Source organism: Ptychodera flava, chromosome 5 (assembly GCF_041260155.1).
Source record: "Ptychodera flava strain L36383 chromosome 5, AS_Pfla_20210202, whole genome shotgun sequence".
In the NCBI taxonomy this organism is placed as follows: Eukaryota; Metazoa; Hemichordata; class Enteropneusta; family Ptychoderidae; genus Ptychodera; species Ptychodera flava.
Window position 1 is genome coordinate 20,612,166 of NC_091932.1, and position 26,607 is coordinate 20,638,772.

General features: G+C 36.7%; 1 protein-coding gene across 3 annotated transcripts; it reads right to left on the minus strand.

Annotated features, from left to right (window-relative positions):
- Positions 1-25,887, minus strand: LOC139133222 (uncharacterized). Of its 3 annotated transcripts, XM_070699704.1 has the most exons (7): positions 25,668-25,798; positions 25,364-25,526; positions 22,625-22,808; positions 11,852-12,042; positions 7,908-8,117; positions 7,283-7,573; positions 1-6,591 (listed from the first exon to the last, which is right to left on the minus strand). In XM_070699704.1, exons 3-7 carry the CDS (start codon positions 22,717-22,719, stop codon positions 4,520-4,522), a joined length of 2,859 nt encoding a protein of 952 aa, XP_070555805.1. In that variant the 5' UTR covers positions 22,720-22,808; positions 25,364-25,526; positions 25,668-25,798; the 3' UTR covers positions 1-4,519. The 3 variants fall into 3 exon arrangements, with proteins under 3 accessions (XP_070555805.1, XP_070555804.1, XP_070555806.1); XM_070699703.1 differs by lacking the exon at positions 25,364-25,526 and having other exon boundaries at positions 25,668-25,887; XM_070699705.1 differs by lacking the exons at positions 25,364-25,526; positions 25,668-25,798 and adding an exon at positions 23,012-23,182.
- Positions 25,888-26,607: the final 720 nt, after the last annotated feature.

Sequence of the window (26,607 nt, forward strand, 5' to 3'; positions counted from 1 at the left end):
TAGTTTCTCAACATGTATTATTGAAAATCGACATTTTTGATTAAAATTTCGCTTTACAAGTTCATTCTATTATATGGTACTCTTCAATAGCAGTGCAAAGTAAACATCTGAGGAAATAAAGTTTTTGTAGAAGTTTTCTAACCTTCTCTTTATAAGTTCTCTATTATTATAGTCACTACAAAAACAATATGCTTCTTTGATAAAATCACTTTACAGAATCATGAAAAAAATAAATGCAATGGGAAATAATGAAAAATCCTTAACTTGGCAGAGTAAATGAACCCTCTTGAAAGGTTAAAAATCAATAAAACAACCTTGGACTTCTGTACTGCCATTATGATACAAATACCAGTGTTTTTGCTAAGGTTCTGGAATGTTGGTAAATGATCTGGGAACCCCGGTAACATTTCTGCTGTCCCTAAATCTGATTGTATTGATATATCAAGAGGAAACCCTGGTAAAATGACTGGGGAACCCCGGTAACATTAACCAGCATACCAGCACTAACAAAAACACTGGATACTGTCTTGGAATGGAGAGTTCAATTTTACCTTACACATTTTCAGTCATCTTATGTTCTGTTTCATCAAATGCACAGTTCCTCTTTCTATTATGTGACAAGTAATCGATCTTCATAAATAATGCCACTAAATACAGGCAGCATGGGCATTAGGTCAGACAGGGTAATATTGTGGCAATGTGCGCATTTTGCAAACGTGCAAAAACAACTTACAGAGTTTAACAACAGGATGCATCTGGAAATGGGGCAAATGCAATTCCTGGTGAATGCACATCACAAAAAATTGGAAAAAGTCTCAAATTACAGATGCTGTCCCTTGTTCTTAAATCACTGAAAGTATGAAATGCAATTATCTTGACTTCATTATTTTGCAAATGTACAAAAAACAAGTAACATAGTTTAACAGGGAAATTAATCATTACTCTGGAAATATAACTAAATGCAACACCTGATGAATGCGCATCATAAAAATATAATCGGAAAAAGGCTCAAGTTACAGCTGGTGTCCCTTGCTCTTAAATTAATGAAAGTTTGAAATACAATCATCTTGACCTCTGACACCGACCTCTTAATCAGATCATCAATCTTAAAATTTCAGAATAAGTGGTTAGCAAGTAGATCTTGGGCAAGGAGCGTTATCAAAAATGAAGAAAAATCTGTGCGCAGAAGTTTTCAGAGGAAAAAATTGGCCTTTCTGCTTTGCAGAGAAAAATTCTATGACTAGAAACTGCTAAAAAAGTGTGAAATTGTTGGCAAAGAATGTATGCGCGACAGACTCTGCATCTGATCTTCAATTTCCTACATAATTATATTGATATATGCAAAGTGTATTAATGAGCATTGTTCAAGTATGCAAATTAACATCCAAGGAGTCGTTATCAATGGAGAATATTCTTCAGCCTGAGACAGAGCATTATATTTGACAAAGTGGAAAACATGCAAAGAAAAAGTTGCAAATCGTAAATCTGAGCAACCCCTTAGAATATCTTGTGGTTCAGGCTTTAAGGCTAGGGGACACAATGTCACTGTTAATGTTGTGACAATTTTCTCCAAGTCAAAAAATGAACTCAAATAATGCTGAGCATGCATACATAAAACCATTATGTACAATAATGTTGAGCATGCGTATTCCTTAAAACCATTATATACAATAATGCTGAGCATGCATACATAAACCCATTATGTACAATGTTGAGCATGCATATTACACATAAAACCATTATGTACAATAATGTTGAGTATGTATATCACATAAAACCATTATGTACAATAATGTTGAGCATGCGTATTCCTTAAAACCATTATATACAACAATGTTGACTCACATAAAACCATTATGTACAATAATGTTGAGTATGTATATTACATAAAACCATTATGTACAATAATGTTGAGTATGTATATTACATAAAACCATTATGTACAACAATGTTGAGCATGCGTATTCCTTAAAACCATTATATACAATAATGTTGACTCACATAAAACCATTATGTACAATAATGTTGAGTATGTATATTACATAAAACCATTATGTATAACACTGTTGACTCTGTTGGGACAACGTGAAGATTTATGGACACAAATGTTTTGGTTTTTCTGAGGATCTCCTAGCTTTATGTTAAACCCTAATGATTCCCTAGGTGACTTTTGATTGCTGCAAAATGCTGGCTGTGCCCACCTATCTTCACTCATATTATTTTCAGTATGGAAAAGCAGTCATCACTGTTTTCCTTGCAAATACTAAAATAAAGTCATTACTTTCGACATCTGTTCTGTGTTTGAGTAGTCCTGAAGATATATTTCACAAAACTTGTTTCTTATATTCTGTTCAATAGCAATGTATGCAATGGCTTAAGTGAAAATGTGATAAAAATTTGATAAAATGTGATGTCAAGGAACAAACTTTTCATTACATTTGTCAAGAAACAGAAACTTTCTTTCAATTTGTATTTGAAGATTTGTGTACACAGACCGCATTTCGCAGTAAACACCTGTAATTTAGGGAGTTATTTGGGAAACAATATACAGCAATCGGTCTTGAGGAAAACTATTTCAGTTGTATTCAAAACTGATGGGCTCCACAAATCTTCATTTGTGGCCTGCAAAGTCAACATCGTGGTTTTATAAGATACAAGCAATATAATGTTCAGCATTATTTGTGTTCATGTTCTTTTCACTAGAAGCACAAACAAGGACTTACTTCTGAGCAAAAGTAACATCAGTATTATGACATTACCATGCCAAAATTGTGGACACTGGTGTACAAATTTTGCAAAAAGGTCAATAATTTCAACAACTTTTCTTCTGAACTGTACGGTGCAAGCATTATTCTGAAGCTTATGCTAATATATAGAACAGTTCCATTGCAACTAACAAAATTAAAATAAAAACTCTTTTTTGGATAAATAATATGTGCACTTCAAATTTATACAACAAAAACAAAATAAAATCTTTAATATGTTCATGAAACCTCTATTGCAAATTGTAAATAAAAGAAAACATATTTTCAGTTATGCTAAGAACACTTTCAATATGCAAGTTTTACAAAACTAAAATTTATAGATTTCTTTTTGATGTAATAAACAAAAACCACTATGGAATAAATAGAATGCTTTTACACTAACAACAAAATCATAACAAAAATCGTTAAATACTATCGCAGACTTTAAGACTTGGCAGTCAGGAATGAAAAAAGTTGGTGTTTGGAGAACATGTACATACCTTACAGCCCTTGTACAACACCTCCCCACCCCTCCCAGTTGTTTTACAACCCCTACTGTCTTCAACACTATGGTTGGACCAATATAAATAGGAAAATACCTTGAAAGAACTATCATTACTTTGGCAGTGCTCTTTCAGATGAAAGCCATTCTTGTCAAATACATTGACAAAATTACAACAGAAGGCCTACCGGCTTCCAGTCCTAAATATTTGAAAACATTCCCACTAGAAATGTTGATACATAATCTATCACAGGTGCACTAGAAATTAATAGTTTAAGAAATATTTTATATTTATAATTATTAAAATATCATTATGAAATATTGATATCAATAAAACATCTTGGTATTTCATCAGGGTTGAGCTTCCTCAAAGAGACTCAATAAAATCACTGATATACCAAAGGGAACCAAGTAACATTTACCGGCAGATTTGATTGCCAGCTTATCAAATGCAGTAGCAGTAGGAGTAAAACAGAAAGTTTTCAAAGCCTTGTGCAGGGGAATGGCTGTCTAAGCTGGCCGCATTCCCTTTTTATATACTACTGCCGGTATATTGGATGCCCTGGCCTATGGTACACATAATTCATACACGCTCATGTTCAGTGATTTTATCAAGTGTTGCCAAGCAAAAAGGAAGCTCAACCCTGATGAAATACAGAGACAGTTTTATTAATATCAATATTCATAACCATCATAGTTTTTTTTAATATTATAAATATAATTTTTCTTAGGCCATTTACTCCTAGTGCACCTGTGAATCTATTTCAATGCTAACTTGTGAAAAATCTATGTTGCTGCATGAAATACTTAATTTAAAAACAATAATTTTTCTACATAAATCAAATTTTTTTCTTAGCACATGATATGAATTGCAACATTAAGTTTATTGAATATGTTTAACTAGATTTATAAAAAATATTCACAAAGAATTTTCATAAAAAGACATACAGTACTAATAACACTGTGAGATCCCAAAGCTTTTCCACCTTCATTCAACAGGAACATCAAAATAAGTCTTTGTTTAACAATCTACCCAGAACAATAGTACTTTTTAGTCTATGTACTCAACAAATCATGGCATGGCCATGGTATAAGTTTTTCAAATTGAAATCAGTTCATGAAAGATGATCACTGAGAAAAAATCGTTTGAATACCAACCTGGAGTCTCTGGTTGTTAACTCCAGCTCCAATTCTCTATGGACTACCTAGGTTACTGATGATTAATGCGATATGCTTTTTCCATCCTGTAATCTCTACTCTTGCAATAATTTCTTCAGTACTGTTTGTCGAAAATGAACACTTTCTCTGCAACATTGACATTATCACGCAGCTGTGTTAAAGACTTCCTTTCCTTTCTAATTTGACTCGCTGGTTTAGATTCCTTTTTAGCTTTTGAATCTTTCTTGTTAACTGTCCTTGCTTCTGACTTGCCTGGCTTTGAAAGCTTGGTGCTAGCAAGGCCGTCTTGAGATCTACGAATTGTGTTACTATTTTCGCTTAATGGCTTTGCAATCAACCCTGTACCCTTGTCTAACGGATGATTTGACTTTCTCAGATTTTCCTTTCTGCCTTCATCTGATGTCTGACTTCCTTGCCTGCTTTGCTTCGACCTTACTGAAGTATATTTGCCCTTGACTGCTTGGGGTTGCGATTCTTTTGGATCATGAGACAAGCTGCCTGTTTTCTCTGCCATATTCTGTGCCTGCAAATTCAATCTAGAGCTCACGCCAACAGTCAATGGCGTTGACGTATTCCGTGGTTTAGATTTTCCAACTCTGACACTTGTAACTTTGACAGCATCATTAAGCACATCAACTTTGCTAGGATCATCAGATTTTTTCTGAGATTCCCTAATCACAGGTTCATCATCCTTCTGATTGTCCACCTCATTGATGGAAGACATCGGATTGGTTGATTTGAATCCCTCGGGATGCTTGTCAGGCTTTGATTGGTTCATCATACTCATATCTGATCTACCTGTGCTATTCAGAGTGAGCAGGGAATTAGACACTAGATGGTAATAATTTTCCTGGTTTGATTTACCTATCAGTTGCTTTAATTTCTCTTCCTCTTTGGTCAAATTAATCTCAGACATTGAAGACTGGTCTGCGCTGCAAGACAGGTTTGGACGATTATCTAAAGCTACAACTTCCTCTGCACTCGTACTATGTTTTGAACTTTGGAGAGCTTCTCTGATCTGAGCGGTTGTGGTCATGGATCGAGAATGTGGTTTATCTTGCGCAGATGCCTGCTTTGACCTTTCTCTCTCTAACCGAAGCTCAAAAGCGCTTCTAGCACTTTGCTCATTACAAAGCTTTGATTCTGGCTTACTAGGTTGTCGAGAATCTTTCTCGCTAGGAAAATTTCTGGTTGCAGTTGTAGTCACGTTCCTGTCTTTACTAGCATTGCTTTCCTCCAAGCTATGGTGGATTTGCCCCAAGGTTGTATTACTCTGTGAAGTTGTCTCATTCCCATTGACCTCTGCATTCTGCCTAAAAGACAAACCATCCTGATTTGTGTCACCTTGAACTTTAACTTGACCACCACCTGACAAACCCCCATCAAGTGAGTCCTTTGACTTGAAAAGCTTTCTTGCTGAGAACGGTTTGGATTTATAGAAACCTAAGATCGATTCGTAAATCTTCCTAACTTCTGCCGCATCTGTACTCTTTGGCGGTGAGCCGAGTGAGATGTCGGGAAGCTGTTCAAGGGACACTGTTGTGTTGTTTGTCTTGTTGCTCTTGGTGCTAGATTTGCAATCAAGTTTAGGGGAGTTAGAGGCTGAACACACCTTTCTGTTCACCCTTTGCTTGGCTGAGACGAAGGGTGAATTTCTAGCTGACATGGTCTGTAGGACTATCCCAGAGCGAGAGCTCATGTTAAATGGGAGTGATGCAACCTGGCTATCGTTATCATTGTTGAATGCAAGCTGGGCTTTGTCAAATTGCCCAAGAAGATCATCGGTGAAGCCTGACAACCCTAGACTATGCAAGGATGCTATCTCGCTATGATTATGAGATAACACTGACTTTGCCCTGGTTGGAGCTACAGGGTTGTCACCATTGCCTACATTGACTATCTCAACAGCGTGTGACTGCTGGTTGTCAAGGAACTCACTGCTTGGCGTTCTGGGGATGGGATACGCAAGGGGGCTTGCTCTTGTCTTCTGCAGCTCTGACAATTCAAAGATTTCAATGCTGACATGACGAGGTAGGATGTAAGGATCTTCTCCATTTCGGTGGTTGCACCTTTTGTGGTCCCTCTGAGTTTTGGAATTTGGATGACAGATGTTGATATGGCCGGCAGGATGGAAGAACTGATAGTAAATACCCATGAACAGGGAACCTACATAAGAACAAGAATCCATATTTCAAATCAGAGAATTATTGTTTTTAGAATGTGATCTGAATTTATCCAAGTGATCCAGTGGTTCCAGCTCTAGAGAAATGACATTGCAATCAGCTTGATAGCACAAAACGTTCAACTTATAAGCCTAGATTGCAAGAACCCTGAATTAATCTTACTGATCTTAGGGGATCACAAAATACCTTTTCCTCTGATTACAGATAAATGTAACAAAGGAATACAACTAAATACTTATTGTAAGATTCCTTTAAATTTTTGGTTTCTTAAATATTTGGTCATCATGGTCACAAGGTACACGTTCGTGAACAAGGACTAGGCCAGGATGTACAAAGTCTGTCACATGCGAGTGGATGGAGTTGTCAGAAAACATTCCCAGGGGTGCGTGTTGGAGAACAGCCGATTATTTCAAATGGTTCAGTAATCTCATCACCTAATTTTGAAAAAAAAATATGATGTTGCTTTCTTCAGCACAGGTCACCTAAAAATAGGGTAAGACTTGATCATTGAAGAACATCTTTTTGCCTTCAGTGTACTGTATCTGACATCGGACATTTCTTAAGACAAACAAAAACCAAAAGTACAGCATTGTGGCATCAATATATATAATTTACAGTGTAAGCCATCAGCGACAGATTGAAGCAGCATGTCCTGATCCAAGCTTATTACTTACCAAACACAAAGCCACCCCAGACAGCAACAAATGCTGCATACTCGTACCACTGCATGGCAACTCCATCTGGTCTCATGATGTACCACGCCACGATCAAACCAGAATTCTCCAGCAACATGACAGTGTAAAACGCCAGCAGTCGGTAGCGCGACATGCCTTCCTTCAAGTTGAAGAAACAGAAACAGTAGACGATGCCCATCACGCAGTTGAAGAGCCTCTCCATGCACCGGGATTCACAGAAATCCGTCTTCTGGGAATATATCCAGATTGTCATCACAAGCCAGTGTACTCCTGTGACAAGTATAGAACTGGAATTAGTCATCAGATTCAGAAAATATCTTTGGCACAATTTTCTTGGTGAGATTTACTTCATGGTGTGTCCTCTTTACTATACTTGACAACTCCTTCCTTCATGCGAGAAAAGTTTACATTATGAACACGTTCTGATGAGGGGCTGGTGCGAAGAAATTTCAAGAAGTTCCTTAGTTGACACAAACAGTTGAGAAATGGTGTAAGTAAAAGGGAACAATGCTAGGGGATTTGTCTGTTTTAATAAAACGCAATTATTCATTCTTTTAACCTACACGCATTCCTTCATCACTGAAGCAAGTAAAGCACAGCTTACCTAGCACAACAAAAGTGTAGACTTTAAAGAATGAGGCGAAGAAGACCACAGCTACTACACGCGACAGGATCATACATGTCCTCCAAAGAGTCTGCAATATCAAACCAGCCCAGGACACTGTGTTTTTGTCTTCCCTGACTTGTCTATGGGCTTTGCTGTAGGCAGCCAGCGACCAGGACAACGAGATCAAACTTACAGCAGCAGACACTCCTGGAAATAACAGAGTAGACCAAAAGTTACTTGGTTGTCACAAATTTGCATATCCCATCTGTGTTAAAAGTGGTCAATCAGCCATTTTTACGTAAGGTAGTACATGTCTTGAAAGTGAAGACTTAAACTCTTGTGAAAACCATTCGCTGTGAAACTTTCGACCATACTCTTATGAAATCAGAATAAACCAGATATGAACTGAATATGCTCACGTGTTTTACAACAGGTTCATTAATAGTAGTACGCTTCACAGAACAATGAGATATATGTTATCACTATATGTTATCACTATATGAGCTGTTCATTAATTTGACACTGCTCAATGCTTTATGGGACAATTAGATATCCATCAGATCAACATTTGTAGCACGTTTTATTTAATTTAATGCTGTAATTTTAGAGTAAGGCCAGAGAAAAAAAAAATCTTGTTCATCGGATTTTTTGGACCAAGTCCCAGGAGCGGCGAGCGAAAATTTTTTTTTTTTATTTTTTTTTAGGCCGAAGGTAAACGCGGTTCTCTGGCATTTTTGCACACATGCAGACAAGGCAAGATAATTGTTTCCCTTTTTACCAGAAATATCTCAGACAAGAAACACTGATACTGGTAACTGAATTCAATACTATATTTCCCAACAATAATATAGGCCATTACATTCACAGTTAGTGTTTGCACAACATATTCTGAGCATTTCAAAATTCTCTCAGAATAAAACTGAAATGTACAGCAAATCACTGAAATTCAACAATTCAGTATTGTCCTTTAATATTGTCCTGGTAGGACCTAGCATCTGAGTTTTTTCATTTTACTTTGGCCCCATGTTTGGCCTCTTTTGTCTACATTAGGGTCATACTTTCACAACCAAGAAGAATTTTTGGTCAAAAACCTCTGTGTAGATTTCAAGTGTTTTACCTACTATATATACACATTTTACACAATGGTCTAACAACACTGTACTGTGATCGGAGTGAAGTTATATAGTCATCATTCAGATCGTACTTTAACATCGACGCAACCATGTGTTTTGTCATTGCCGTAATTTTTTATACTTTCGATGCAATTTTCATTCAATCAGATGCACCGTCCATCTATATTGCTGTCACGATCTTGTTGAACAAATCGCCGAACGTAATGTCAGGACAAACACTGAATAGCATCTCTGGAACTAACTGTTGGCCATCACGTCGAATGTTGGCGATCAAAGTAATACTCATGATGTGACATGTACTAACCTTTACAAAACGAGCAAATTTCTGGCCAAATCGACCCACTTTGCGTCGTGATTCACCAAATTCAGACGTCACAACAACGTGTTGGCGGTCAACTAAGTCCGAACACGTATGAAGTCTCATTCAAAATCCCGTGCCCGCGAAAACCCGACACAGTGTAGGGCACCACCAGCGGCAGTACTAAAAATATTTGTAATGCGGAAGTAAGAATTTGCCGGGATCAAAAAAAAAAAAAATTTCCAAATATGCCAAGAAGAAGCGGCGATTCCGATGAACAATTTATTTTTTCTTCCTGGCCTAATGTCACTAATTACAAAGTTCCATAAAATATGCAAATAAACCCTAAATTAACTTGACACTGTTCAATGATTCATAGCACAATTAAATATTTATCAAATCAATATCTGTAGCACGTTTCACAAAATTTTGGTGCCGAAATTTCAGAGTTATATACCTGATTACAAAGTTTATTAAATATGCAAATGAACCCTTCATGAACTTTACACTACTAAATGCTTTACAATACAGTTAAATATCTGTCGTAACAGTATGTGCAGCAGTTTTCATCACATTTGATGCATTTATTTCGGAGTTATATGACTAATTAAAAGACTTCATGAAATATGCAAATGAGCTAATTATTAACTTGACACTGCTCAATACTTCTCAGTACAATTGGATATTTATCAGATCACCATCTGTAGCAAGTTTCACCAAATTTAACGCTGTAATTTTGGAGTAATATACCTAATTACAAAGTTCATTAAATATGCAAATGAACCCCTAATTAACTTCACACAACTAAATGCTCTACACCACAATTAGATATCTGTCGGATCAGTATCTGCAGCAGATTTCATCACATTTGGTGCAGTTATTTTGGAGTTATATCGCTAATTACAAAACTTCATAAAATATGCAAATGACCTATTTGTTAACTTGACACTGCCAAATGCTTCTCAGTACAATTAGATATTTATCAAAACAATATCTGTACCCGATTTCACTGACTTAGGTGCCGTAATTTCAGAGTTATATACCTAATTACAAAGTTCATTAAATATGCAAATGAACCCTTAATTAATTTCACACTACTAAATGCTTTACACTACAGTTAGATATCAGTCGGATCAGTATCTGCAGCAGATTTCATCACATTTGGTGAAGTTATATCGGAGTTATATGACTAATTACAAACCTTCATAAAATATGCAAATGAGCTATTTATTAACTTGACACTGCCTAATGCTTCCAAATATAATTAGATATATATCAGATCAATATTTGTTGCAAGTATCATCAAGTTTGGTGCAGGAATGTCAGAGTTATGTCACTAATAACAAAAGTTCATTAAATATGCAAATGAGAAGATCATTGACATGACACTCACAGTATCATCATAATGTTCTTAGATTGTCATCTGTGAAAAGTTTCATGAAATTTTGTGCAGTATTTCTTGATATATGTCTACACTGTCATTACCGTCTCCATAGGGAAACCATTGTACGGAAAAAAACAATATTGCATAACTTCATTAATATGCAAGCCACACTAACCAAAATCTAATCAGTTCTTGCAAGTAGCATATGGTACCTGTGTACCAAATCTGACTTGAATCCGTTCAGGCATTTTTGAGTTATCGTGTAAACAGACAGACAGACAGACAGACAGACAGACACACACACACACACACACACACACACACACACACACACACGGACAGACAGACAGACATCGCTATGACATTAGCCCACGTGTTTACACACGTGAGCTAAAAATTGTGGTCACCGTGCAAGTTTGGTACTAGAGAAACAGATTACCTAACATTTACTGACATTTGGAATTCAAAATGGCCGCCAACCCTGTGCTAACTCTATGAGGAAAAATAAAATTTTCAAATTTCAAAAAATTAAGTCGATAAAATTTTCCTTACACTAAGAGCTTTAAAATGAGCCCCCACAAGATGTAGATTGGAAAGGATTGTACAAGTTGCAGAGTCCTAATATCTGTCCCCAAGGCGCATTCTACTTCAAGGTGGTGGTTTATTAGGCAAAAGTAAAAATGTTGTCATTTTCTTTGTAAATATGTTATAAGTAACAGTCAATAGATGGTAAGAAATATGAAAAAAATGGCTCTTCCCATTCGGCTTTTTGAGGTACATTTTGTAGAAATATATCATGCCCTTGGATTTTATGCAGTTCATACTGCTTTATGACAATTATGAGCACATCAAAAAAGAACGGAGCTGTTAGAGGGGACAAATGCTTATATTTTATTTTTCCATTGATAAATTTTAATCACACTGATTACGTGTAATTCTTGCAAACGAATGACACAAAAACATTATGAAAGAAGGCAAACTATAAAGTACTGTGAGCGTGTGCGTAATTTTATAAGTTTTTGAATTTCCATATTTGATAATTCTGCTATCTCGCCAAGGACACATGATTGGTATATATTTGAACTACATAATTGAAGAGTTCAGACTGTCTGAAATGGAATCTCACCAGTCCAGATGTGATCTTCATTCACCGTCAACAAAATGTAGAGTTGTAAGACCAACTGTGGTGCCGATTCCATGAAAGCTTCAAAGAGTCGCAACATACAGACGTCGTTCAGTTTGTAGTAAAGCCGTTCAAAGTCAACTACATCCTTGCTCTTCTTGGCTTCAACTCCAGTCTTCATCACAGATACGTACCTGTGGATAATTTTACTCCGTCAAATTAATAGTGACAACTATAATAAAGAATTTGGTATCCGCCATAGACTAGCCTTATAAGGACTGTACAATGTACCCTCTTTTACCATTCAAAAGGGCCAGTAGTTTTAATATTTGAAGATTTTTTCACTATTTTTCTTTTGATTGTCCACCAGTTTCTTGTTATACTTGCTCACACAAGTATTAGGCTTGTCATCTCAGCCACTACATGCGTGAACTAACAAACGTCATTTCTAGCCCAGGCAAGAACCTAGGTCAATAATAAAAACTTGCATTTTACGAGTATAAAAGCTGCGTTGCGAAGCTAAATCATGTCTTGGGGAGTAGAACAAGAACTTGTAATTGATGTGCAAAAACAGAACTAAAAAAACCATCAAAAGGTATAGTTACTGGCCTTTTAAAGGGCTAACACAATCAAACATGTTTTTGTGTAACTTTCTTGTTCATATACAATGTATCTCTTCATTGTTACGTGGTTGAAACAAGTCAAAATAACTACAAAATGAAACTGTTGCAATTTATAACATAGGAAACAATTTTGTTGTAGCTTTGACCAGTTCATCAAGTTGTACGATGCTTCATGGTCTTCTGAGACCCACATGACCTTTGACCTAGGTACTGATGACTGTGGCCCTTTAGACAGTCAAAGTAAATTTATGTCTCTGGTACTTTTCTATGTCATGAAATGTCTCTTGAAAATCATCCATGCTTCATGGTCTTCTGAGACCCACATGACCTTTGACCTAGGTACTGATGACTGTGGCCCTTTAGACAGTCAAAGTAAATTTATGTCTCTGGTACTTTTCTATGTTATGAAATGTCTCTTGAAAATCATCCATGAAATCAATAACCACGATATTGCAATTATATTTGTGTCCAATGTAACCACACTGTACAAACTTAATCCTCTTAACCCTTTCACCCCCAGTTCCCTGTATACAGGTCCAACTTTACCATAGAAAACGATGGATTTGGGAAAAACCATGGTGGTCAAAGGGTTAAAGAGGATTAAGTTTGTACAGTGTGGTTACATTAGAAACCTTCTACCAGACTGAATAGACAAACATAAAAATAAATACAACTTGGAAGAAAGAGGATTAACAATTTGCCTCGGTGGGTTTACTTTGGTGTTTTACATACAGAGGGTACGGATGACTGTCGACAGACTACACATACAGGTTTGCAGTTTATGAAGGTTGCTACAGCTGATTGACAACAAAAATGCATTTATAGAAAAAAAACAAATTGTTGAGATATTTTTAATGTAAATTTTTATATATTGAAATTAATAAAAATCATATTTGATGAACATGTACATAACACAAATTTCTTTCATGACATTTGGTGACATTCACCAGAAATATTACCGGTATTATTGACAGACCTCTGGTTTTCTTGGTATTTGCATGCATATTATAAGGAGTTTCAGATGGCCGATAATGGTGTGTTTTGGTAACAAGGATTTAATATAACGTTCTGTACAAACACAACGGACCATGCAACCACAGTTCTTCCTCAACACTGTGCCCAAAATAACGTCAAAATGTAACCTGCATTGGCAATCATTCAGCAACATCTGACGCGTTTTAAACCTTTAACAAAGCCTGTCATGTCCATTACATATTGTATTGTAACAGAACAGAAAAAGATGTCAAGCTAAACCCAGGGCTGAATAACGGGTTATGACTCTGAAAGGTCTGGATTCTAAACACACCAGCTGTGAGCTTCTGAAATAATCTGATTAATAGTTAATACCAGAATATATGTGCAAGATTCAAATGATGTGGACAAAGCTGTTAGATCCACCATGTCATGTAGCTATTCTGTTTGCGATATCCCAATCAGCTATTCCGTTTGTGATATCCCGATCTCCACAGTGGTAAAAAGGAAATTCGGCGGCAACTATTGGCAAAATAAAAAAGATACAAGGGGTAACAGCTATAACTTTATATATGTTCACATGTCAAAAATTGGTAAATTTTGTTCTTCTCCTTTATGTTGATATCCTTACAAAGCGCTGTCTCCTCAGTAAAGGATGTCAGTGAAATTTGCATAAAATTAACATACAATTTGCATATGGATTACCTGACATGAACACTGGCGACACAGAAAATTAGGGGAAAAAATCTTACAATTGAATTTGCATATGAACTGGAACAAATCTGATTGTATCCATGCTAGGGACCTGTAAACCAAATACAACTGCTGTGTGGTTGTAAGTGATTTCATAAAAGATTTTCTAATTTTTACATTGCTTAGTTCATTTGCATATTTCAGCGAAAACTGTACAAGATTCCATAAAAAAATGCTCATACACTGGACTTTCATGTCATATTAAAAGTAATAGGTGCACCAGTTTCAAGAGATCTTGATTGATATGCAACATACTCACATACATGTACATATACACACACACGTATACAGACATACATATACTTACATTTTTTACACATACATGTACAGGTACATACAAGTAAACATATACAGACATACAGGGATACGCTGACTGATCATAATTTCTTAATTCTCTATGGATACATACATACATACATACATACATACATACAGACATACATACATACATACATACATACATACATACATACCGATACATACATACATACATACATACACACATAAATGCACACATAATACATACATACATACATACATACATACATACATACATAGATACGTACATACATACTGCATATATGAGTTAACAAGTGCATAAAATATAATGACATGACAAGTCTTCAAATATAATCTCTACATGAACATGTTGCTTTAATCATATTGACAGCAATTGTATCTAAAGTGTATATGTGATTGTATCACAGTACACTGTATAAGTATCACAGTACACTGTATAAAGTGTAAATGTGATTGTACCACAGTACACTGTATAAGTATCACAGCACACTGTATAAAGTGTATATGTGATTGTACCACAGTACACTGTATAAAGTGTATATTTGACTGTATCACAGTACACTGTATAAAGTGCATATGTGATTGTATCACAGTACACTGTATAAAGTGTACAGGGCTCGAAATATTATCTGTCTGCCTGTCCCGGACAAGTGAAATTGGTCTGGGACAAGTAGTTTTGAAAATTACTTGTCCAGTGGACAGGTAGGGTTTTTCAGCCTGCAACCAGTATTGCAACCTATTGACTACAGCAAATATTCATAAGTTTAAATTTACATAACAGCGTTTCCGTTACAATTTCAAAACTTGCGTACGATTTTACGCAACTTGGTTCTTATTTGCGTAAAATGTATCAACAACTCGTATGGTGTCGGTTAGAATCGGTACCTGAAATGAGTTGGGCAGTCTTTTCTGTCGAACTTGGGGGTTTCCTTTAATGCGCATGCTCTAATATTATATAGGGCTCAGCCCTTGGTGTCGCGCCAGGCGCGCTAGGCGTTGAGATTACAAATGTGTTTTGTATCGATTCATGATTAGTAATCATAAAGGATAAATAAGAATTAATTGTTACTCTCTATATACGTTTGTACAAGTATGACCGGTTTACCCTCTGATGACAGTTCACGTACAGTACACGATATCAGACCCTGTAGGTATAGATTTTCTGTTATGTGTAAAAAAGTTTGACATAAATTGGCAATTTTTACCATGATTACTACCTATTGTGTTTAACAAAGGACGTATTGTGCCATCATTAACTTTGCAATAGTAACTCTACCGCCTAACTTCCGATATTGTAAGCTGAAAACCAGCGTTACTTCTAAAAACGGGCAAATTTTGCACATAGTTATTGACACAGAGGGCGCCTTTCTAAGATTCAATCCCAGCATTCTTTGCGAATGTTCTCGTTCATATGCACGACAGTTTTCTCACTTCTTTTATTTTTTAGGCGTGATAGTAATGATATTTTGTATCAGCGACAGGGTGGATAATAATAATTACTCGCTAATAAAAAAGATATATTTTATTAATGGCATGTTATAAAATAATAGCGAGCACGTTTCGAATTTGTTTATTTACGAGCACTCAAAAAAACATGGCGGCGCCTACTGAAGAAGGGTACACTTCCGGTTACTCGCATAGTATAATATGTAACAGGTCTGACCTGAGAGCAAGCGCAGCGTAGGGTATATCGTCATTGATGTTTTCAGGCAATAATAGCATGCTAATTTCTCAGTGTGTTTGATGCATGATGCATATTTTGTGAAGTTGAATTGCTGTCAATTGTTTTCTAGAATAACATTTATAGATTATTATAGCAATTTAACTCGGAAATGCCAAGTTCACTAACGACAATTATTTAAAACTGGTAAATTATATGATTCCGATAAGTTTATTATATTAAACAGGGCGGGAACAGAGGTAGTCTATGTAAACACGTACTTGATATTACTGATCCCGACGTCGTCGGCACACGATTTTTAGTTCTCGCGTGAGTTGACCGTTTGTTCTCGCGAGAGTAGGCTTGTTTCAAAATGGCGGCGCCTACTGATGACTGAACCCGGCCTTCAAAAGTGATCGAAAATAGTCATTTTGAACCAAATTTCACACTTTCTTTGAAACAGAGAGATTCTTTTGTCGGAAATACACATTGTCGAGTAGGATTTTTGGTAGGAGATATCTTTAATTTCACGCAATCCGTGTAAAAGTATTCAAAATGGCCGCCTCCATGGAAGTGCTCTCTTTTCAAACTCGTAGGTATATATAGATTCCATTCTAAATTTCTTGTACACGCGTTAGTCTTAATGCTCGCTTCGCGAGCGGCCTTCGGCCGCTCTCCCTGCGCTCTCTATTATGAATATGCGCATGCGTAGTCAGTAAGCCGCTGGCGCGACTATTAACAAAAAACAATAACATGGGGGGCTTCAAGGTATAGTAGCTGAACGCTTGCAATGCTGTGATGCATGTCTCGTATATGATCGTTGAGCAGCCTAATGACTTCATGTTCAAAGTTTCAAAGAAAATACTTTCTGACAGTGAAATTAGTGTTTTCAAAGGGCCAACAAAAAGCAGATACTGATCAAAGTCCAGCGGGAGCTCTCAAGATGCAACCCTCAGGGTTCGAAATTTTTTTTTGTTTGGTGGTCAAGTTTGACCACCACATTCAAATTTTCGTGGTCAATTGCGAAATTTTGGTGGTCAAAAAATTTGTCATCATCAGTATGTATAAATTCTTGTGGAGGTTTGGTCCATGGGGGTCAAAAGTGGGCTGTACACCTTGTTCTGAACCATTCTACCATTCTGCTACACATGATAAGTTGGTTTACATGTACATGTATGTTGGATGCCCAGTAAATCCACTGGAAAATTTAATTTTCAGTATTTTCACAACAGGTCAAAATTGACTGCTGCATGAGTGACTGACTGACTGGTTACATGCAAAGTACTTGAGTTAAAGATTTTAAGTTTTGACAGACTTACAAACTGAGTAATCAAGAAATGACAATAACTGCTGATGACATGACAATTATTGCATTTTGTGGACTTTATATGAAGTTTTGTAAGAGTTTTGTAGCTTGAACTGTGTCACTTTAATGACAAGACGAAATTGCAAGGGGATGTTATGCAACGTTTGCAGACTTAATCACAATAATCATAGCAGTAAACAGTAAAACGAAGAGAGACATTGTCTATCCAAAGGAAACACTCACTTGAGAAGAGGGGTGAAGGACTGACATTGAACCACAGTGGAGGGACTGTGATTGAACAGACTAGATGTGCACTACGTAACTGCTAAAACATCTATCTCTGAGGACAATGTATTGTTTTTGGATACTCCTAGCATTAAACTGTGAAAGGCATGTAAGAGTTACAGCTCTGCAGTGCACTGGTGTGACCTCCAAAAACTTGGTGGTCAAGATTGACCACCCAAAATAGAATCTGGTGGTCCAAATGAGGGAATTTGTGGTCTTTTGACGCATGACCACCGGGTATTTCGAACCCTGACCCTACAGAGTGTAAATCGTCACCTGTAAACACTTTCCAAATAACATCATACATGCCACCTAATGACCATGATTAAGGGATGGACCATTAGACCTTGGGGGGGGGGGGGGTGGTGGTCACAATGAAATTGTGAAAATTTTTTTTTACTATTGTAAATTTCTGAAATTTTTTTTTTCCAATTGAGATTAGCTGTGCAAATTTTTTTTTTCAGAGTAAATTTTCAGATTTATAATTTTTTTTTGTCATCGCTGTCTGAAGATAAAGAGGGCAAACATGTGGTGCCAAGCACCACAAACTGGGAAGAGGTCAGGAGAGGGGTGTCCCCCTGCTGCTGTTGGAGCTTTTGAAAAATAGAGATTAAAATGGTGTTATTTGGTGGCACTTGGGGAGTATTTTTGCGAGGGGAGGTCAGGAGGGGGGTGTCCCCCCTCCTGCTGTTGGAGCTTTTGAAAAATAGAGATAAAAATGGTGTTATTTGGTGGCACTTTGGGAGCATTTTTTCGGATTACACATCTTCCTCTGAAACATGGTCTTCTTGCTCCTCAGAAGCTTCGTATAGTTTTGAAAATCGACTATTTTGGTTTCCTGGCTTCCCTTTCTACTGCGTGGTGAAATGCCTACATTCACCCCACCAAACATCATGCATATCTCATGATTTACAATTGATTTTGACAAGCTGAGAAGCTAAAATAAGCTAAATAATATAGTGAAATTTGCATATTTGTGTTTTTAGAGCAATTGTTGCCCTTTTTTGATCAAAAACATCTATTTCTCTGTAGCAGCATGTCCAAATTGATTGGATGTGCATAGATGTGTTGAAATTTCAATATTTGTCTTTTTGGGCAATTTATGCCATTCATGGTCAAAAAATCTGTATTCTCTGAAAGGGCTTGTCCAATTTCTTTGAAATTTGCTACACAAAAATGATTAACCATGCAGATTATTCAGTATTTGCTATCGAGAAACTTTCAAAGTTCAACCCTTTTATGTGTGTTGGGATTTGTTGGATAGATGGCATTCTACGTAGTGTATTGTTGAATGTTAAAACATGTGTTGCTGTTGTTATTTGAGGCTGTTTTTTGAGAAAAAAGAATTGAAAATGCCTTTTTAAAAGCAAAATAATACATAATGACTTGATATGTTGTTTTATCATTATTGACGTGTTTCTACTTGTTCACCCATTCTTGCATTCATCATTGCAATAAAATGCTGTGAAAAAAATGAAACTGATGTGGCCTGCATCTGTTTACCTTGATCTTAAAAGGCAAATACAACTTTCTGTCTTGACAACCATACCATAGTTTCAATGTTTTACCTAGTGTACCTGCTTGGTTTGTACGCAGGAAACAAGTAGAAAACAGGCTCTATGATTTCATAATTTTCAAGTGATCAGAATACAAAAGTCCTGAAAAGATAAGATAATCACAACTTCCAGTATAAGGGATACAGTCACTCTAAATGTATAAATTAAAATTAAAAATGTGCCTGGAGGATGTATTAAAAATACAGAAAGTTGCTTTCTGTCGGTAAATCTAAAAAAAATTCAAAATTTTAAAGACTTTTGCAGATTTTTTTTTACGCCTTTGTCTTCTTATTTATTTTTTTTTATTTTGCAAACTAGTTTGAAGATTTTTTTTTTCCTAACTTTCTGCTCTGAAAATTTTTTTTTTCTGTTTTTGACCACCCCCCCTCCCAAGATCTAATGGTCCGTCCCTAACTGTATTGTGTTACCAACAACGTAGACTCGATTGATTCTCGAATTTTTTGCATCTGTATAGTGTCATTGTCTATACAGAACTGATTGACATGATGCTTTGTGATGATGAAATATAAGGTTTCATAAAGAGTTGCCGTCCGCTCAAGTCTAAAATGTTGCAATATCAAGCAGGTGCATATGTTCAATTTTTGTCCTGCATTGAACCACGTTGAGGCAATGTAGTGTGAGCCAAGTACGTCCGTGTCATGGGGCGGCATTTCTCAAGGCGTATTAATTAGTTTACGCAGTCATGATTTTTTTTGCGTATCCAGACTATTTTACGTAAAATACGCAGGATTTTGCGTTAAAGGAAACGCTGTTACAGTATATACCTTTTACAATTTTGAAAATCATTATTTGGATATTTACCTGAGAGAAAAAAGTAAAAGAAAATTCGATAATATCTAATCACTGTTTACAGGAGGCAGCTATACTGATTTATCTAAGGTCATATCTCAAATCTCTTAGATTGGGAGATTCTCAGAGCTATCTTGACACCGCTGTTACGCCAGTTTGCATATGATACAGGCATGAGTTTATTGAATTGAATTGAAACTAGTATAGTTTCTTAGAATAAATTATGCCATTTTGGACAGGTACTTTTCTAACTGGGACAGGTACTTTTTATTTTGACTTGTCCAGTGGACAGGTGGTTGAAAAAAAGTATTTCGAGCCCTGGTGTATATGTGATATTGTATCACAGTACACTGTATAAAGTGTATATTTGAGTGATAAATCAGTGGTGTCAACATTTGAGGAAATCAGTCTTTCGATGGTTTGTTTTACATGAGATTTCGTTTCAACACATTGAGGCAAATACATAATGTGATTACACTGGTTTGTTTTGCTGGATGCATAGAATTTTCACCATGTTTTCACCAACCGTGCCATTATTAACCCTTTTCAGGCGGTATGTGTAACCTCCACAAATGTAATAATCTCCACAAATGTAATATCAACCACAATTGTAATAAAATTAACCACAAATGTAATAAAACAGTCAACCATTAATGTAACAACCCGTAACCACAAATGTAATAAACAAATTAACCTTAAATGTAATAAAACTCAACCATAAATGTAATAAACTTGAACTTGCATATGTGATCATTTGTTTATCAATGCCCTGAGTAAATAATAACTTTAATAAGACTAGTGTAATGTTATTGCATACTTTCCTGAAACTAGGTTTCCTTGCCAAAACACAGAATAGAGCACTTTGAGAACAGTATCAGAAAACGGTAAGGTACTGATCAAACCGTTAGATAATGGAAGCTGAACAGCAGTTCTAGACACTGATAATTTCATAATAAGGAAGCGTCAAAATAACTCGTCAACCAGTGATACCACACAAAGTTTATGACTGATGACTCAGAACAAATAACAGAGAAATATACAACCTTATAATAGAAACTTACGACACAAAACATGTTAACGAGAACATTTATCCATATTTAAATCAAGTAAAAACAATACAAACACTACCTTAAACACTGTAGAACAAAATTAGACATCCTTACATCCTCAGTGAAGGAACAAACATAAAGTGGGACAACATAAGAATACAGAAAATCTATCGATTATTCCACACAGTTTATCCACTGAAGATGAATTTGAGGCGACTGATTACGGCAAATTTCGAAGAAACGGCGGTAAAGGATCGTAGTGTTATACAGTCTCCTCCACTCTGGAGTAGAGACTGCACTGACGTTCAGATTACAGCTGTCTCGCCATGGCCAATGAGTTTTGTACACAAAATAGGGAAACGTAAAATGTTCTTTCAAATATACAAAAAACACTAAACGCAAACAATTAAGATATGAATAATGTGTGGAGTTGCTTTCAGTATTATAAAGATAAATATTTAAGAGCTAATTACTCAATTGCACCGACAAATTAAAATTATTACATTTATGGTTGACAAGTATTACATTTATGGGTAATTTTTTTATTACATTTATGGTTACCATTTATTACAATTGTGGTTGATGTTTTTATTACATTTACGGTTGATTTTTGTTACATTTATGGGTGACATTACATTTATGGTTGATTTTTATTACATTTATGGTTGATATTACATTTATGGAGATTATTACATTTGTGGAGGTTACAGTATGCACCTTGAAAATGAAAGATTTAAACTTTTACTCAATCTTTCCTCAAGCAAACTTTCAACCACTCTCTTTCAAAATCAAGTATAAAAATTAGGAGTCATCATGTAAATATTGGCACTACAGAAAGGGAATCCCCAATATACTGATATTTGAAATTCAAAATGGTCGCCATCCCTTATTATCTCTATAAAGGGTGGGGGTGGGGACAATTAAATTTCTGATTTTCACATTAAGCCAGCGAAAGCTTTCTTTACTCAATAAGCTTCAAAATAAGCCCCCATAATTTTGCAAGTCTAACTTTAATAACAGACACCCCCAGCGTTTTCAATAGGATGGTTTGATCATGGATGTACAAAATCTATTTTTTGTACATCCATGGTTTGATGCACAGTCAGCTGACGTACAGTACCTGGCACTGCATTTAACTGGCAGCCTGAGGACGAATAAGGGAGGGTTTTAAACAGTACTGTTGGAACCCCCCTCCCCGAAGAATGAGGGTTTTAAACAGTACCGTTGGACCCCCCCCACACACACACACACACACACAGGAGAATGGGTGGACTGATGAAAATGCAAAAATATTTGTCTGGGGAATTTGTTGGATAGGTTGGGTTACCGGAAACACACATATATTAATCCTCTTTCTACCAGGTTCCATAGACAAACCATAGAAATGAATACAACTTTGGGAGAAAGAGGATTAAAATACACAGAGATGACAAAGAAAAATCTATGAAAGAGAGATTATCACCTGAATAAAGGTCCCAGCTGTAGGATGTGCACTATCCATTTAAACCAGGACATATTATCATCACTCAAATACCATTTAGTGCTGAAGACTTGCATGACGATGGACGGTACAAACACCAGAGTCAGCGTGAGGGCAGCATATATGTAGTACTCAGAGGAAAAGTATTTGTACGTCACAAACACATCTATAAAAAGACAGAAACGCAGTGTTCAATCAGTGAATGTACATGCTTTAGATAGTGTATTCTAAGGATTTCATTTTTTTCTTCTCATCATGTAGTTCAGCTTAAGTATTTTGGTCTGCAATTTTGTCAACCAAATTGATGTAAAAAAGAAAGAAATAGTTGACACTTGCGTAAAAATCAAGTCGAGGAATGAAAGTTAATACCTGTAAGTGTAAGGCTGATTTTCAGGATGGTACATTTTGCGAGGGATACTTGGGCGAGGCACAGTCCTCCACTCACCAGTGGGTGGAGGGACGGTGGGCGAGGCTATGTTTCCGGTGACACCCTTGACTATATCAAGAACTACATGTTTACTGTGATCGTGCTTGGCATACCACAATCCTATAAAAACTCACAGGTGTTGGGACTACAGAACAATACTGTCACATCATGCGTAAATTTACTGATGCTGTCGTATGTTTGTTGCTGGTGCTCTACTATGCTGGTAAAATAAAACATATGTTCAAATCAAGAGCTCTCTTGGCTCTGAAATTTAATGCACTTATCATTACACCAGCACAGATGCACCTACTTGCTCTGATCATGGATAGGAAGACGAATAAATTTACTAAACTAAGGAATGGACACTATCATGTAAAATTCCAAATGTTGACTATTTTGGGGGTTGAGAGTGCTCAGCATCAGTGTTCCTTTTTTCTCAATGCACTTTTTAGCGGCTGAGCTTTTATCCCCCTTAAATTCATTAGCACGGCTGCAAAAATCGTTTTCACAATCTTTGCTTTGCAGACTTCTTCTTTGGAATTTTTAACATCTGCTCCTGAGGGCTAGCTTGATCTGCTGAGTGATGTGCAGCTGGCTTGGAAGGTTGTATTTGATTGGTCGATTGTCACTATTCACAGCAACTTAAGGAGTCTTTTGTGTATAATTTAATGATTACAGTAAGATTCAGCCAACCAATTGGATAACAGCTTTCAAGATGCTGCACATGCCTGGCTTGATGGTATTCTCAGTGTAGGGGAGCCTCTGCTGTTGGATTGTACCATTCCGAGTGAAGGGGAACCTGCATCTGGATTGTATCATTTTTCGCGAAGGGGAGCCTGCTCTTTGATTGTACTATTCTTGGTGAAGGGGAGCCTCATATGCCATGGAGTGTATCATTTTTCGTGAAGGGGAGCCTGCTCTTTGATTGTACTATTCTTGGTGAGGGGGAGCCTCAATATGGAGTGTATCATTGTTCATGAAGGGGAGCCCAGACGTACATCTTTCACCTCTCCTTAGTGCAGTAATATGTTCTGTGGGTATGATGATCATTGCCTTTTGTTTTGTATTAAAGGTGTAGCCTTCCTTTAAAAGGACGCGAAGCTATGGCGGCGTTCATTGTGTAAGTGGACACCAAACAGGCAACACGCGGGCACACGCTCCAGAAAATGCCACTTTTTAGTTTTCCCCGGCCGCAAAAACGCAGACAGACTGCCAAGCGGTCAGCGCAAAGTTGCTGCCAATTGAACTCTGTGGTTATATTCAAAGTCTAACGCGACTGGAAGACATTTTTTAGGAAATTCGAGCGTTTGTGGTGGGGAATCAATGACCGTTGGCGATTTGAACCGACCGTCAATCAAACGCTTGTATAAACTCTGTTTGCAGGATTAGCAAAAGGTGACAAAAAGGTTGAGATCAGTTTGTGTAATTAATGTTATAGACATCAAACATCGTAATGGCCAAGTGTTTGACTGGGAGGAGAACTCCACTAATGCGAGAACCTGGGATTGAAGAGTGCTTAAAGGCGCCCTGTTCAATCCCAGGTTTTCGCATTAGAGAATGTGTCAACAGCCCATTGACAGTTTGTCATTCTTTTGTTTTCATTGAATATTTTATCAAGTAAATAATATTTATATTAGATAAATCTGATAATTGAGGGGGCTTTAAGGACTGTTCTGTGCTTATCCTTTCTGACAGTGGCACCTGAACAGACGTTCTACGGCCATTGGAGAGACAGCTACATTATACAATCTGCCTTTCACTCAGCACGCACAATCACCAGGATAGCAAAGTTCTCATCAATACCCTTTCAATGTTCCTATCTCCCTAAGAAAACAGCCAGAAACATGTTAATTTCTAAAGTTACGGCGTTGTCATACATCATAGCATAGATATAATGGAAAAATTATTGTTGTCATAATTATTAGTTTTATAGATAGGGTGGATTTGAATATTTTCTGTTTAATCTCAAGGCTCGGATTTATGCGATGCAGTGAAAAAAAAGAGAAGCATTGTGTTTGATTGCGTTGTACCTGGGCTGTGTATTCGAATTTCGAAAAAAAATAACAGGGCTTGGTAAGTTCAATTAGAACACAAATGTACATATTGACAGTTATTCTGGAGGTAGGAAGGACGAAGGTGCCGGCCTCAGTTTCCACTTCAATGATGTTATAATGAAGAAAATTTTAGCGAGGTCAATGTTTAGTAATTTGCATTTAATAATAACAAGGGCAGGATGAAATAATGGGTAGAGATGGGTACAGCGTGCGATAGTTTATCATTAATTTCTAGAGTACCTTACGCATTTTGTTCTTTGCTGCAGTTACAGTACAACGGTCAATTTCCGAGTATTGTTTGTTCAGCCAGGTCCTTTGTACACGTTCTACACACCTCACAGCCAACGCTGACACATACACTGGGGAAAGAGGTGGCAACTTTTTCGTTTAGACACAGCACGGCCTGTAAGTAAATTGACACATGGCAAGCTGTACCTGAGAAAAATGGTGGTCATGTTCTCGCAAAAGATGTTATTGTGACATGTAAATAAAGCGGTCTTGAAAGGCTTTGTCCATACGTTGAATACCGTTGACACCGACTTACCTGTACCGAGGTCAATAACAAAAGTTCCTAGCGATACCATAACGAAAAGAGAGTCAAGAAAGCCGAACGTATACTCTCTCTTATAAGCAAGACGTCTGTCGCAATGCTTGCAGGGCGCTGGTGAGTCGACGAAACCGCCGTTGTCGTCATCTTTCTTCAGATCTGGCTTGGCACCAGATTTTGATTTTGGCGGGGCCATTTTGAATTCACTTTCAAAGGACTAGACTTGCGCAGTTGATATGAAGTGCGCCACAAACGACAACAGAAGAGCCAGGCTTTTGTTTATAAAGTTTTCGTTATTGTTCGACGGATGATATGAGAGTGAAGATTGGCTATTTCATTGCCCGAGAACCCTCGCATTCTAGAAAACGAAAAATGTTTCGTAAGTTTAGACGATGTGGGGTAGCAAATATTCTGCAATCCTTAGATCAGTTTATTAAATCGATGCAAGTAATTTCCTATCGAAATGGCGGTAATGATAGGGTCCGAACGAACTATTGCTTGACTCGCTTACTTTTAGTAAAAACTAGTCAGAATGTGTTTGGGGATCATTTGGTTTACTTTAAAACTAAAATTAATTTTTTTCCCTTTTTCCACAACTTTATCTTTCAAGATTTTGCCCATTGTACTTGCTTTAAAATTTTGACATTTGAAATGGGCGCCATAACAATTAGAAAAACAGAAGAATTCAAAGGAATCACCCTCCCACCATATTATGAATGAATAAAGAGCCTCTGGTTTTCTGAACGATACTACTTTATTTCTAGAAAGTGCTACCGATGTCAGGCAAGCCTCAAGTTGTTAGAAAAATTACTAAATGTTCCGGATAGGAAATAAATTATAAAAAAAAACAAAATTGTTATTAATGGGATGTTTAAAGCGCTCGTGGCGACCCTCAACCACTATGCCAAACAAAAAACCTATTAGACTTCTCGGAATA

Coding starts and splice junctions, on each gene's coding strand:
- LOC139133222 (XM_070699703.1), bottom strand. CDS start 25,866: ATGGCCCCGCCAAAATCAAAATCTGGTGCCAAGCCAGATCTGAAGAAA. Junction 22,809..25,667: donor TGTTATTGACCTCGGTACAG/GTAAGTCGGTGT, acceptor GTCTTTTTATAG/ATGTGTTTGTGACGTACAAA. Junction 12,043..22,624: donor CAGCTGGGACCTTTATTCAG/GTGATAATCTCT, acceptor AATTATCCACAG/GTACGTATCTGTGATGAAGA.